At 45.2% G+C, this 14,003-nt stretch overlaps 1 protein-coding gene across 1 annotated transcript in view; it reads right to left on the bottom strand.

Annotated features, from left to right (window-relative positions):
• Positions 1 to 3,285: 3,285 nt before the first annotated feature.
• POLR1A (RNA polymerase I subunit A) overlaps positions 3,286 to 14,003 on the bottom strand; it is a 65,575-nt gene continuing 54,857 nt past the window's right edge. Inside the window, exons 31-34 of the mRNA XM_073649128.1 lie at positions 9,569 to 9,769; positions 8,890 to 9,007; positions 7,467 to 7,631; positions 3,286 to 3,692 (exon numbers count right to left, since the gene is read on the bottom strand). Of these exons, the coding sequence (XP_073505229.1) occupies positions 3,592 to 3,692; positions 7,467 to 7,631; positions 8,890 to 9,007; positions 9,569 to 9,769 (585 nt within the window). The 3' untranslated portion in view covers positions 3,286 to 3,591. The remainder of the gene's footprint in view (positions 3,693 to 7,466; positions 7,632 to 8,889; positions 9,008 to 9,568; positions 9,770 to 14,003) is intronic.

The following is a 14,003-nucleotide window of genomic DNA, read 5'->3' on the forward strand; positions in this document are numbered from 1 at the left end:
ATTGATGGAACTATGAATCACGAGTATGAAAGTTTATATAAAATGACAGCGGAGCGACAGTCAATTCTAACCCGTTACATTAGATGTGATCGTACTGATCACGGCTCTGTGCAAAGTATTCATACCCCGCGAACTTTTCCACATTTTTTTTTCACGTTACACCTACAAACGTAAATGTATTTTATGTGATGCCAACACAAAGTAGTAAGTATTTGTGAAGTGTAAAGGAAATGGTACAAGGTTTTCTAATTATTTGAAAAATATAAATCTGAAAATTGTGACGTGCATTTGTATTCAGCCCCCTGTACTCTGATACCCCTAAATAAAATCCTGAGTGACCAATCGCCTTCAGAAGTCACATAAATAGTACATTGAGTCCACCTGGGTGTAATTTCTTCTCAGTATAACTACAGCTGTTCTGTGAAGGTTTGCATGAGAACATTAGGGATCAAATAGGATCATGAAAATCAAGGAACACATCAGACAGGTCAGGGATAAAGTTGTGGAGTAAAGCAGGGTTAGGTTATAAAAAACAGCCCAAACTCTGAACATCTCACGAAGCACTGTTCAATCCATCATCCAAAAATGGAAGGAGTATGGTATAACTGTAAACCCACCTAGAAATGGCCGTCCACCTAATCTGACATCCCAAGCAAGGAAAACACTAATTAGAGAAGCAGCCAAGAGGCCCATGAGCACTCTGGAGGCGCTGCAGAGATCTACAGCTCAGGTGGGAGATACAACCATTAGTGTAAACAAGAACCAAGTGGGCTCAACCTGTACCATACCAGAATCAATTAGAAGTATGCCAAAAAAGGGATCACCTATAAATCATTTTATTGAAAACGTAAGCAAACCGAAAGTTTAAAAACAATTAAAAAAGCCCAAAAGGCTATCGGTATGCTATTCCTCTAGCCAACAATAAGGCTGTGTCCTATCCCATCTATCCAGAACAGGATACAGTCAATATTATGCATATGGAATGGTGTATAAAGGCAAATAAATATATAGCACACATATGATAATATACAAAGACATTTTTTTTTAAAGCCAGATAGTTAAAATATAACATTTATTAGATATATATTACATTTTTTTTTCCTTTTTCAAGTAAAAAAACCCCTAATGGGCCAAATAGTGAACCCTGGGTCTTTTGAATTATCATCAATAAACTATGATAGTATATACATGCAATGCTATCATAGTTTATTGATGATAATTCAAAAGACCCAGGGTTCACTATTTGGCCCATTAGGTTTTTTTTACCTGAAAAAAGAAAAAAAAATTTTAATATATATCTAATAAATGTTATATTTTAACTATCTTGCTTAAAAAAAATTGAGTATTCTGGTGGTTACCCCGATAGCTTGTTAAATATACAAAGACATGCCTAAATATATCAGGGGTTCCTTCCCCTATCTTTCTTATTACCTTACATAAAGATGTTTTGGGGTTTTTTTTTTACTCCACAAATCTGGCCTTTATGGAAGAGTGGCAAAAAGAAAGCCATTTTTGAAAGCAAGCCATAAGAAGTCCTGTTTGCAGTTTGCAAAAAGTCATGTAGGGAATACAGCTAGCATGTGGAAGGTGGTGCTCTGGTCAGATGAGACCAAAGTAAAACTTATGGGGCTAAAATACCATGTGAGGTAGAAAACTAACACCCCTGAAAACACCATCCCCACCGTCACACATTGTGGAGGCAGCATCATGCTGTGGAGATGCTTTTCGTCAGCATGGACAGGGAAGCTAGTCAGAGTTGATGGGGAGATGGATGGAGCTAAATACAGGGTAATCCTGGAGGAAAACGTGTTAGAGGCTGCAGAAGACTTGAGCATGGGGGTAGGTTCACCTTCCAGCAGGACAAAGACCCTAAGCATCCTGCCAGAGCTACAATGGATGGTTTAGATCAAAGCACATTCATGTGTGTGAACGGCCCAGTCACAGTCCAGACCTAAATGCCATGAGAATCTGTGACAAGACGTGAAAATTGCTCTTCACCGACGTCTCCATCCAATCTCACTGATCGAGAGCGAGTGTGCAAAGAAGAAGGGGCAAAAATGTCACCTCTAGATGTGCAAAGCTGGAGAGACCCCAAAAGATTGGTGTAATAATTACATGAAAGGTGGTAATACAAAGTACTGAGTCAGGAAGGGGGGGCTGAATACAAATGCAGCTCACAATTTTCACATTTGTATTTTTAAAGTATTTCAAAAACCATGAATCATTTCCCTTACAATTCACAAATACTTGCTACTTTGTGTTGCTGTATCACATAAAATACCAATTAAAACAACCAATTTTGTGGGTGCAACGTGAAAAAGTTCAAGGGGTATGAATACTTTCTCAAGGCACTGTATAATACTTACTGATCTCGAGTTGCATCCTGTATTATACTCCAGAGCTGCACTCACTATTCTGCTGGTGGAGTCACTGTGTACATACATAACATTACTGATCCTGTACTGATCCTGAGTCACATCCTGTATTATACTCCAGAGCTGCACTCACTATTCTGTGGTGCAGTCACTGTGTACATACATTACATTACTGATCCTGTACTGATCCTGAGTTACATCCTGTATTATACTCCAGAGCTGCACTCACTATTCTGTGGTGCAGTCACTGTGTACATACATTACATTACTGATCCTGTACTGATCCTGAGTTACATCCTGTATTATACTCCAGAGCTGCACTCACTATTCTGTGGTGCAGTCACTGTGTACATACATTACATTACTGATCCTGTACTGATCCTGAGTTACATCCTGTATTATACTCCAGAGCTGCACTCACTATTCTGCTGGTGCAGTCACTGTGTACATACATTACTGACCCTGAGTTACATCCTGCATTATACTCCAGAGCTGCACTCACTATTCTGCTGGTGCAGTCACTGTGTACATACATTACATTACTGATCCTGAGTTACATCCTGTATTATACCCCAGAGCTGCACTCACTATTCTGCTGGTGCAGTCACTGTGTACATACATTACATTACTGATCCTGAGTTACATCCTGCATTATACTCCAGAGCTGCACTCCCTATTCTGCTGGTGCAGTCACTGTGTGCATACATTACATTACTGATCCTGAGTTACATCCTGCATTATACTCCAGAGCTGCACTCACTATTCTGCTGGTGCAGTCACTGTGTGTATACATGGCAGGACTTATTCTGGGTTACATCTTGTATTGTACCCTTACTATAAGTTTTATCATCCCTTTTTACATAACAGTGGATGATCCTGGGCACAAACATTGGAGCACAATTTGCACAATATACTTTATTACAAATCTATACTCCATTTTACATTTGTAAACATTTACACAGAATGGCGCTTGTCAATTCCAACCTGGACTAAACACAGTTGTAACGAGGACGGCGCCAGGCAGCTGCTGTAAAGGCCCAGGTTAATAATTTCCCTTGCGATAGTAGGAGAACGTCCCGGGTGAATCCAGCTGCGGGGTGATCCGTCTGGGACAACAGGAGAGCTGCGTACATCTAGTCCAGCGCTGTATAAGGCACTGTCTGCTACATCAACCATATGGCGCCACGCCGCGCCTTCCAATCTTAGTCCTTGAGGTTTATTTCATTGGCTGTTTAAGGTCAAATAATCCGGTGCCTCCTTTTACGACTTTCCCGGTCACCAGACAGGCGGACGGTGACTGAAGATCATCCTTTGCACCTGATAAAACACAACAATCCTTGTATTAGAAGCAATGACTATGTAAAGAGGCCATATCGTAATGTGTGGTGGTCTTACACGGGACTGCCAAATTTACAAGCCCCTCCTTCCTCTCTGCATTCAGTTAATGTCAATTCTGCCTTGAAACGAAGCCTGAGAAATTTATGACAGACTGGTTGCTAGGGACTTGTTTGGTTGTTAGGCAACACGTCCATAATGACGTAGTGGACTTTACAAGCCTCGCCATACTTGCTGTCCTCAGTCGCCGTTTCAAGGCCACATTGGTATTTAACTGAGGGTAACGAGGAGGGGCTTGTACATTTAGCAGTCCTGTGTAAGACCACCGCTCACTATGATATCGTAAGAGACACATTTGTATCTAGTTGCTATGGATGTAATGCCTAACGACCACAACCAGACATGTCCTTAGCAACAAGCCTGTCACAAATTACTCAGTCTTTGTTTCAAGGTAGAATTGGCACTAAACTGAGTAATTTGAGACAGACTGGTTGCTAGGGACATGTTTAGCTGTGGTTGTTAGGTAATACATCCATAGCAACCAGATAAAACATGACTCTTGCATTATCAGTGTGTGGTGGTCTTACACAGGACTGACAAATGTACAAGCCCGTCCTCAATTAAACGCCAATTCGGGATCAAAACAAAGACTGAGGACAATGAGGCTTATAAATCTGGCAGTCCTATGTAAGGCCACCACCTTGTATCTGGTTGCTATGGATGTATTGCCTAAAAATCACCCTACCAACCAGTCTGTAATAAATTCCTCAGTCTTAATTTCATGTCTAACTGTAGTTGCTATGAAATACATCCATAGCAACCAGATATAAAAATGGCTCTTATGTTTAATTAGGCCAAAGGCGGATAGGTGCAAGGAAAATAAACAGTGTTGCTGAACTGACGCCATATTACTTGCCATCTCGGGCGGCATTATTAAATCAGATTTTCGGCCTCTGTATACATCCCCCCTATGTGGAGGTCTGCCGTCGGGACCCTCTAAAAAACAGCAGCTCCCTCTTGAGAAATTTTGAGTGCATTAAGATGCCCGAAACGCGTGGCCGAATGTAGCTGCCGCCATTACAATCCACTTTTGACCAGTGGTATCGGCTCCCAGATTTAAAGGCAGCCCCTTTTACAGAGCAGATTTTGTAGGAAGCATTAGAAAGTTCATTCAAGGATGAGAGGAAATTGCCGCTTCCACCAGGAAATATGATCAGGACGTGACATTTTCCTCACAGGCGTCTGTGACGGAAGCGACTGGCAGATAAGAGGAGAAAAAATCAAAACAAGCAACCGGGCCAGAAACAGGACACAGTCAGTCCATGTTGTTCGCCTTTAGCAACAATTTACAGAAAGGCTGGTGGAGACCCCGTAACGTTACAGAGCGGGGTCACTGATTGCAGAGGAGCAGAAAAGTCACCAATGCTCCGCTAACGCTGTAACTGAAGAGTCCAAACCTCCTCTGGCATTAACATCAGCACAAACTCTGCGCCCCCGCCGGGAGCTTCATGCAGCCTTACATCACCAAGCACAATGCCATGCATTTACATGATCTGGAGTTGAGATTCAATACCACATACAGCCCAAGGACCAGTGCATGGCTGTTTCAGGGAAAAAGTAGATCAAGCTTTCTCATAATGGATCTAAAACGTGTACGTCCTCTTTCTTACAAGGAACCATTGTGCTTATGAACATCTGTATTCCAAGTGCTGAGAGTATCTGAATGTATGGACCAGCTAAACCTGTTAGCTACCTAAAGGAAGCAAAAAGTAAGGACCTGCACGAATTATAACATGGAGTATCCATATCTCCTTTTAGGGCATGTTCACACTAGGCGTTTTTTCAGTGTTTTTTTTTTTTTTTGCTGCAGAAAAACCTGATCTCTTGGCAGGAAAGAAGCTGCATCAAAAACACAGGTTTTGGTGCGTTTTTCAGGATCCCAAAGTTCAAATTTGCTTCCACCACAGAAGCATGAACACAGATCACCAATGCAAGACATATGGGAAACCATATTAACCAGAATTGCAAATGTAACAGTGGGGGGAGGTAAATTGTTATGGAATAGTTTACCTAAGACATTGGCAGAGCATTGAGTTTGTAGGACACTATTTATTTTCACACTATGGTCCACCATTGAGTTGCTCAGGGATTGTTCAATTTCACACCTCCGTGGGCCACAGTTATTGTTCAATCTGACACCTAGCTCTGCCAATGTTTACATTTTACACATCACTAATTTAATTAAACCATCATAATCCAAACTGCCATCTCAGGTGACCAAGACAAGATGGTAAAATCACAAAAATAAAAGGAGTTTCACATACTGCTGTACTTGATTTTTTTTCACTAAAAAACGCAGCAAAACCTGATAGCTATGTTCACCCTAGGTGTTTTTTCAGCATTTTTTCACTACCCATTACTTTCAAAGGATTAAAAACACTGAAAGAATGCAAAAAAGCATGCAAAGCACAAAATACTGATGACACAAAAACCAGTGTGTGTGCATGAGATTCCTGAAATCTCAGACTTTGCTGGTACTGTAAAACGCAGTTGAAAATTTGCATTAAAAACACATAAAAAAAGTCTAGTGTGAACATGGCCTTAAAGCGAGTTTTCATATCTTGAGATGTCTGCATATCACTATGATCAATGAAGGGTCCTCGGAGCTGGTTGAATGTTGAGTGCTCTCGGCCACCCAGCTGTGCCAGGAGCCTCAGTGTGGCTCAATTCCAGTGACTGGGCTCAGGATTTATGGGGGTCTCCAGAGGTCCTTCATTGATCATGCCGTGATATTAGGTTACGAAGTAGGAAAACCCCTTTAAAGGCCTTTCGTAAAACCAGATATCTGCTACAGTAAAGTCTGCATCTTCTGTCCTCCAAGATAATCCGCATCCATCTCCAGTTCTCCAGCCTTGGATGAGCCATGAGCGGAGCTGTATATGCAGCACGTAAGAAGATGGTCACGTGAATGCAATATGTCCTGCATTCCTGGAAGGTAGGATATCAGAGGACACCATTCGTCATTTCAAGTCTCCCCATCACACCCGCTAACCATAAACATTGAATAACGCTGCAAATACGCCAACTTCTACTGCATTCACATCCGGAGCTGCGTTCAAAATTCTGCTGGCTTATCTCCACTCTTGTCATGCTTTTTTAACAACCTAAACTTAAAAAAAAAAAATAATGCAGAAAAGCATTATAGAAGCTTTGAATGCAGTTTTGGAGGTGTCTGTAGAAGAATAAAATCTAATTAAATAGATAAAAAGGTAGTAAATGCAAAAAAAATGGCTGATTTTTCTAAGACAGTGCCACGCCTCTGTACAATCTGTGTCTTATATCAAACAAAGCTGCAATAACAAACACAACCTGTGGACAGGTGTGGCGCTGTTTTAGGAAGAAAGTAGCCCTGTTTATCTACTCCTGTACATGATGTTTTATTTATACATGGATGGTTACTGTCAGAACACGATGGGAGTTGTAGCCCACTCAACCTCCATTACCAGGGTCCGCTGGCACACGAAGACTACAATCCGGTGATTGAGAAAGCTCATTATATTCCACGGACTTCATTCTATTAGGTGGTAACTTCCTGCTACTTCTCGGAGTCATCATTGGATGGTGAGACTTGCAGTCCATATCACAAGGACATAATTGGCTCATAAATGGAAAGAAGTAATACTAACCAGCACGGCGGATGGAAGATGGGGGTTATCCCCTATAACGTCCCCTTTGTGCCTTTTCTGGAGAACTTACCACTCACAGTAGCATCCTTCAAGAACTTGTAGCTGGTTTCAAAGGTCATTTGCTGGAAAGGGGAAGAGCTGGACCGTATCCCGAAACGGTTTAGTGGCCGATACGTTCCCTCGAAGCACATGTAGTCGGCTACCAGGGAAAGGTGTCGGGGGTCTACTTCAATACCTGTAGAAACAAAGGCGGTGGATATGTAACACAATAGTGCTGGAGAAGCGGCCCATGAATTTACATACAATTCTTTAGCACCATTGCTATACCCAAGATGGAGCAAAATTACAAAGTCTCACCATTCCGCTGGCCCGCCAGGAATAGATCAGTAGTGACTTTGGGACTTCCAGGGCCAACTACCTCTACCAGGGGCCCCCCGCTTTTGAAGGGCCCCCACAGAGAGGAGGTAGCGGCAAGCTTAGGAAGCTGACAGTCCATCGAGGTATAAGGCCAGGAGACCAGAGGGTCCCACCCTGGCCTCTCCGAACAAAGCCATAGGTTCCAGGTGACCTTATTGTCCCAACCTGGCTTTCTCCGAGTGTCTCCATAGGTTTTGGTGACCAGATGGTCCCAACCTGGCAACCCCAAACAACATAACCATGGGGCCAGGTGACCTCATTGTCCCAACCTGGTTTCCCCAAATGTATCCATGGGTTCTCTGTTGGTCAATGGAGCAGATCTGTATCCTTCCAGTCAGGGCCGTGTACCCTTAGGTAGAATCCTGTAGAATCCAAATCTGTGTCTCTCTGAATGGAGCCATGCTACAAAACTGCTGATCTGAAGAGTCTCTCTGATTCTCTTTGCAGCAGGATAGAAAACCTTTCTATATTTACATAAGTGGCTAAGGTCATCATTCACAGGTCAGAGGGAAAGGTGTAGGGATCATGTCTCGTTTGCGCATTTAATCAATTTACATAGTTGGTATCCCCCTGCTCTTTAAAATCAACAATTAGCTGGCTTAGTACAATATGCAATTAGCATAGTAACAAATATCATTGTTCCACAACACTGAGACACTGTCTTTCTTGACCAGCCAAAGAAACACATACATTCAAAAGTCAACACAAAACACAATAGCGTATTTCTCTTGGACTAACAAATCTAGAAGTCTAGCTAATTAAGATTAGAAACTGTGTTGTCACATTTATATTTCCAGGAAGAGGACAGATGGAATTAATTGGAACGGCAGTAAGAGAATACACAGGTCTGTTTGTAGTCTGTTACCAGGGAAATACTTAGGTCTGCATCAGCACTGCAGACACAAAACGGTAAGAGTGAAAAGTGCCTAGTGTGATGTGTAAAATTTCATTGGGTCTTTAAGGATGCTCTCTCTTCCCCCAAAGCGGAGGTCAGGCACAGATAGGCACTGTCGTATATTGGGACATCCGCCATCCAACTGATCTCCTCTAATTACCTAATATTTGGTGCTACTTACCATATACAGCAAACACGTCCTTAATTTCCTTCTGCACCACCCTCAGTGCAGCCTCTATGCCGTACGTGTTGGCCATCGCATGGATATCATTCGTATATAGGCGTCTCAAATTCAGGATCTGTGAAGTGAGTAACAGCCATTAGATGGATAATTTTTGGACATTTTTATTCTCTGGTCATCCCAGGTCTTAGACGATAAAGTTACAGACAAGTGGTAAAAGGTTTATTCCAATAAACTTTATTGGGACGTCATAGATGGGTCGGAGACCCTTCTCTATTAATCATCCACAATGGCTCTCTGTCCTGATTAGGATCGTTGGAAGAACAACTACTCCTTCACTGGATGGGTCAGCACACAGATCCGTCCGTCATCTTAAAGCAGATATGTTCAGAAGGCAGGGGTTGTCTTAATGGGAAGACCCTTTTAAAGTGGATCGGACTCATAAAAAACACGTTAATGGGTCCAGAGGGAGTTCCACTTAATGACTGATAGCCCTCCTTCCACGACTGAGTACAGTCTGCACTGTCTGGACTGGCCACCAGTCTCCTGACCAGAACCTCAATAGCCTCAGAGGATATACTAAGCATGTAGTTCGGGCCAAGTTTCTGGAGGCCGATCGGGACGTGTAGAGACCTCTCCGACATGCGGCAGCGGAAGTGTTCTTGGACGCGTAACTTACATCTGAATATTTAAACATCTCCTGGAGGTTGATGCCCTCCGTGTTCAGCATCTGCTCCTTCTCTCCGCTTTGGTTTGTGCTCTCGTTCAGGAGACAGCGGGTTATTCCTTTGGTCTCGTGGATGATAATATTTCTTGCCAGAGACGAGATGAGAGAGGAGACATCGAAGTGAATCTTCATGAGCGGCAGCTTTAACGTGATCTGTAGAGAAGTAGACATGTTACAGCGCAATGTACAGAGGGAACAGCAGCAATGCAGTGTACCGGGTGACACTCAGGGCAGGCACTAGATCTGAGGAGCGAGGACTAAACTGCTTGTCAGAGGTAAAAAAAGGATTTGGAGTGACCCATGAGGGGAACGCAGTGGCTGCATCCTCCGGCCAAGCAAGGTGGAACGGGACATCTACACCCTCCCGCCAGGTGGGGGAAGGAAACAGCGCCCTCCCGTCAGGTTTTGGGGGAACGGGAAGACAGTGCCCTCCCGCAAGGTAGAGAGAGGATCAGGAAAGTAGCGCCCTTCGGCCAGGTTGGGGGGGGATTTAGGGATGGGAAGGCAGCCCCCTCCCACCAGGTGAGGGAGGGGGAGAAGGGAAGGCAGTGCCATCCCGCCAGACGAGGGAGGGGAGGGGAGGGGGAGAAGGGAAAGCAGTGCCATCCCGCCAGGCGAGGGAGGGGAGGGGGAGAAGGGAAGGCAGCCCCCTCCCACCAGGTGAGGGAGGGGTAGAAGGGAAGGCAGTGCCATCCCGCCAGGCGAGGGAGGGGAGGGGGAGAAGGGAAGGCAGTGCCATCCCGCCAGGTGAGGGAGGGGAGGGGGAGAAGGGAAGGCAGTGCCATCCCGCCAGGCAAGGGAGGGGAGGGGGGAGAAGGGAAGGCAGTGCCATCCCGTCAGGTGAGCGAGGCGAGGGGGAGAAGGGAAGGCAGTGCCATCCCGTCAGGTGAGCGAGGCGAGGGGGAGAAGGGAAGGCAGTGCCATCCCGTCAGGTGAGCGAGGCGAGGGGGAGAAGGGAAGGCAGTGCCATCCCGCCAGGCGAGGGAGGGGAGGGGGGAGAAGGGAAGGCAGTGCCATCCCGTCAGGTGAGCGAGGCGAGGGGGAGAAGGGAAGGCAGTGCCATCCCGTCAGGTGAGCGAGGCGAGGGGGAGAAGGGAAGGCAGTGCCATCCCGTCAGGTGAGCGAGGCGAGGGGGAGAAGGGAAGGCAGTGCCATCCCGTCAGGTGAGCGAGGCGAGGGGGAGAAGGGAAGGCAGTGCCATCCCGTCAGGTGAGCGAGGCGAGGGGGAGAAGGGAAGGCAGTGCCATCCCGTCAGGTGAGCGAGGCGAGGGGGAGAAGGGAAGGCAGTGCCATCCCGTCAGGTGTGTGTGTGCGCGTGTGGAGGGGGAGAGGGGGGGGGGGCGAGGCGACTGGGACAGGAAGGCAGTGCCATCCCGCCGTGTGTGTGTGTGTGTGTGTGTGTGTGTGTGTGTGTGTGTGTGTGTGTGTGTGTGTGTGTGTGTGTGAGACAGGAAGGCAGTGTCCTCCCACCAGGAGGTGCGGGAAGGTGTATCGACCTCTACAAAAGTCAGAGTGATCCTCCATGTGTTCTATGTAGGCCTACATATCTGCTCGGGACCACCTAACCACTTGTGCTTACAGAGCCAGCGGCAATCTTGGTTTGCAGTGACGTTAGTAGAGGACGGTTCCTGTTGCAGCGAGCAGTCTCCCAGACTGGTCTGATGTGAGGCATGTGAGAAATGGACACCATGGGTGACTGATGCGCCACTGAAGCCAGTCAGGATTACTGTCACTTACGGCAAACAGGAACAGTCAAACAAGTCCCAATCAATAACTACTAAAGCCGAGGACACAGACAATGCTCCGTGCACCTTCCTATTTACTTATTTGCTATCTCTGTTCCACCAGCACCCCCCCCAACCTGCATTTAGCACCGGTAAAGCCAGAGCTGTCAATCAAGGCAGACGAGATCAGAGATAGATGCAACACAAACAGATAGGAAGGTGCACTGAGCTGCGCCGAGCTCCTGTGCTTGAACAGTCAATGGTGGGCAATGAATGCTCATATTATCGCTTGTCCACCTGACCATTCGCAGTGCAATATGGCAGGCAGACCTGTCCATGTGTCATCCTCCAGTATGTCACCAGTGCTGGTGTTTGGATATGGAAATGTCCTTACTACAGGAGATACGACGATGTAGGATTCCACTGTGCGGCTTCTCGTGTTACCACCACCGCCACCTGTTCCTCGCCATGTGCTCTAAGGCTTTAATTCCACAATAGCTTTGTGAGAAGAGTAAAAGGACCCGGAGTGCGGTGAATGGCAGAACTCCAGTGACCCCGCTGATCTCAGCAGGTTCATATTCTGCAGCCGGGGTGGGGTAACAAAGTTCACCATTAATGTCTTGTAAAAAAAAAAAAAAAAAAAACCCGCACGACGACATTCATTACATGCTCTCTGCACGTGCTCAGACAACCACTTTGGGTTCCAGAAAAAGGATCACACAAAAAAAAAAATTGGTCCTCCAGAAAAATGGGAGTACAAAACATGTGTCCATCATTTAAAGTAGCATGTAAAAGTTTGGTCACCCCTGGTCAAATATATAAAGGGTCATCGATTACATTTTAAAAATTACAAAAAAGGAAAATAGGCCGATGCAAACGTTTGCGCACCCTTGGAGATTTATGTGCTCAGATAACTGACCAAGGTTTCAGACCTTAATCAGCCTGTTGGGTCATTGCTTGTTCATTATCATCATCAGGAAAGGCCAGGTGATGTAAATTTCCCAGCGTTATAAAAGCCCAGCCTCCTCTAAGTTTGTGCCAAAAAACAGCAGCCATGGGTTCTTCTAAGCAGCTGCCGAGCACTCTGATAATGAAAATGGTGGAGGCCCACAAAGCAGGAGAAGGCTATAAGATAGCAAAGAACTTTCGAGTTGCCCTTTCCTCAGATCGAAATATAATTAAGAAATGGCAGTTACCAGGAACAGTGGAGGTAAAGATATGGTCTGGAAGACCAAGCAAGATTTCAGTGAGAGCTGCTCGTAGGATTGCTAGAGAGGCAAAACAGAACCCCTTGTTGACTGCAAAACACCTTCAGAATGATTGAGCAAACTCTGGTGTCTGGAACATTGTTCTACTGTTCAGAGACACCTGCACTAATATGGCCTTCATGGAAGAGTCATCAGAAGAACACCTCTCCTGCGTCCTCACCATAAAATTCAACGTCAGAAGTATCCAAAGGAACACCTAAACAAGACTGATGCATTTTGGAATCAAGTCCTGTGGACGATGAGGTTAAAATAGATCTCTTCGGCCACAATGATCAAAGTTATGTGTGGAGAAAAAAGGGCACAGAATTTCAGGAAAAGAACACCTCGCCAACCATTAAGCATGGGGGTGGATCAATCATGCTTTGGGGTTGTATGTAGCGAAAAGGTGGTACCCAATATTTGAATATAATTAGCAAAAGATAAAATAATCTCTCTTTATTGTAACCTTATTTTAAAACAGCTTGATGCTGGACAATACTAGACACAAAGCATGTAAAAAAGACACACACAGTGTACTGACTGAAGAGATGATCACAAATGTTAGGTCAGCCTGATAGAGACTTGACTTAACTAACCCAATTGGTATAATGTGGTGGAACCCTTAACAATATAAGGCCCTCCAGGCAAATTGTGTCTCACTAATGGTCATAAAGACCCATACAATGTGAAATCATGTGACACATACACTACCACAAATTAAAGAAGACAGTACACATAGACCGACGCACTAAATGTGTGATAATACCAGATATTATTAGAGTATGATAATAGATAGTGGTTAGGCAATGTCATATACCACTCTGACCATACAGATCTACCGTCTCTAATTGTACCAAAAAATAAACCAGTGCACATTGAAGGCTACCTGGTCATATAGTCACAGCAATATATCTGAGTCAGTGGATATAGATACCTCTCAAACTGCTGTACATCCACATAATAACTAGATTTGCGGAAAAATAGGAGACACTCATAGCTCAATAGAAAGAAACCACTACTTAGCTTTCCAGTATTATTAGCAGTGCTCCAATATTAAAGGCGGGCTCCCGACACGTTTCTCCTTCATCATCAGGGGAGTGCATAGCCCTTTCATAGACCAATGTTCTGCGCCATCACAGAGGTACATATGCTGAGAGGAGATTGTCCCTGCGTCTTTTATAGACGCCGCACGCTGACCGCCGGCATGCGGCATGCTTCCGGGTTGTCATGTGTCAGCTGGGTGACGCACATCCTGCCGGATACATACTCACATCCGGCTCTTGCAGCGCACCGTGGAACGCATGGTACAGCGCATGCTCGGGCACGGATCCCGCACTCATCTCGTGCGCACGCACACCCACTCGGGTCAGAGGCAGCTCCAACCCCAAACATAGACCGCATTACAAGAACCGCCTT

Source organism: Phyllobates terribilis, unplaced genomic scaffold (assembly GCF_046119375.1).
Source record: "Phyllobates terribilis strain yellow unplaced genomic scaffold, ASM4611937v1 Scaffold_1__5_contigs__length_1240528914, whole genome shotgun sequence".
Lineage (NCBI taxonomy): Eukaryota > Metazoa > Chordata > Amphibia > Anura > Dendrobatidae > Phyllobates > Phyllobates terribilis.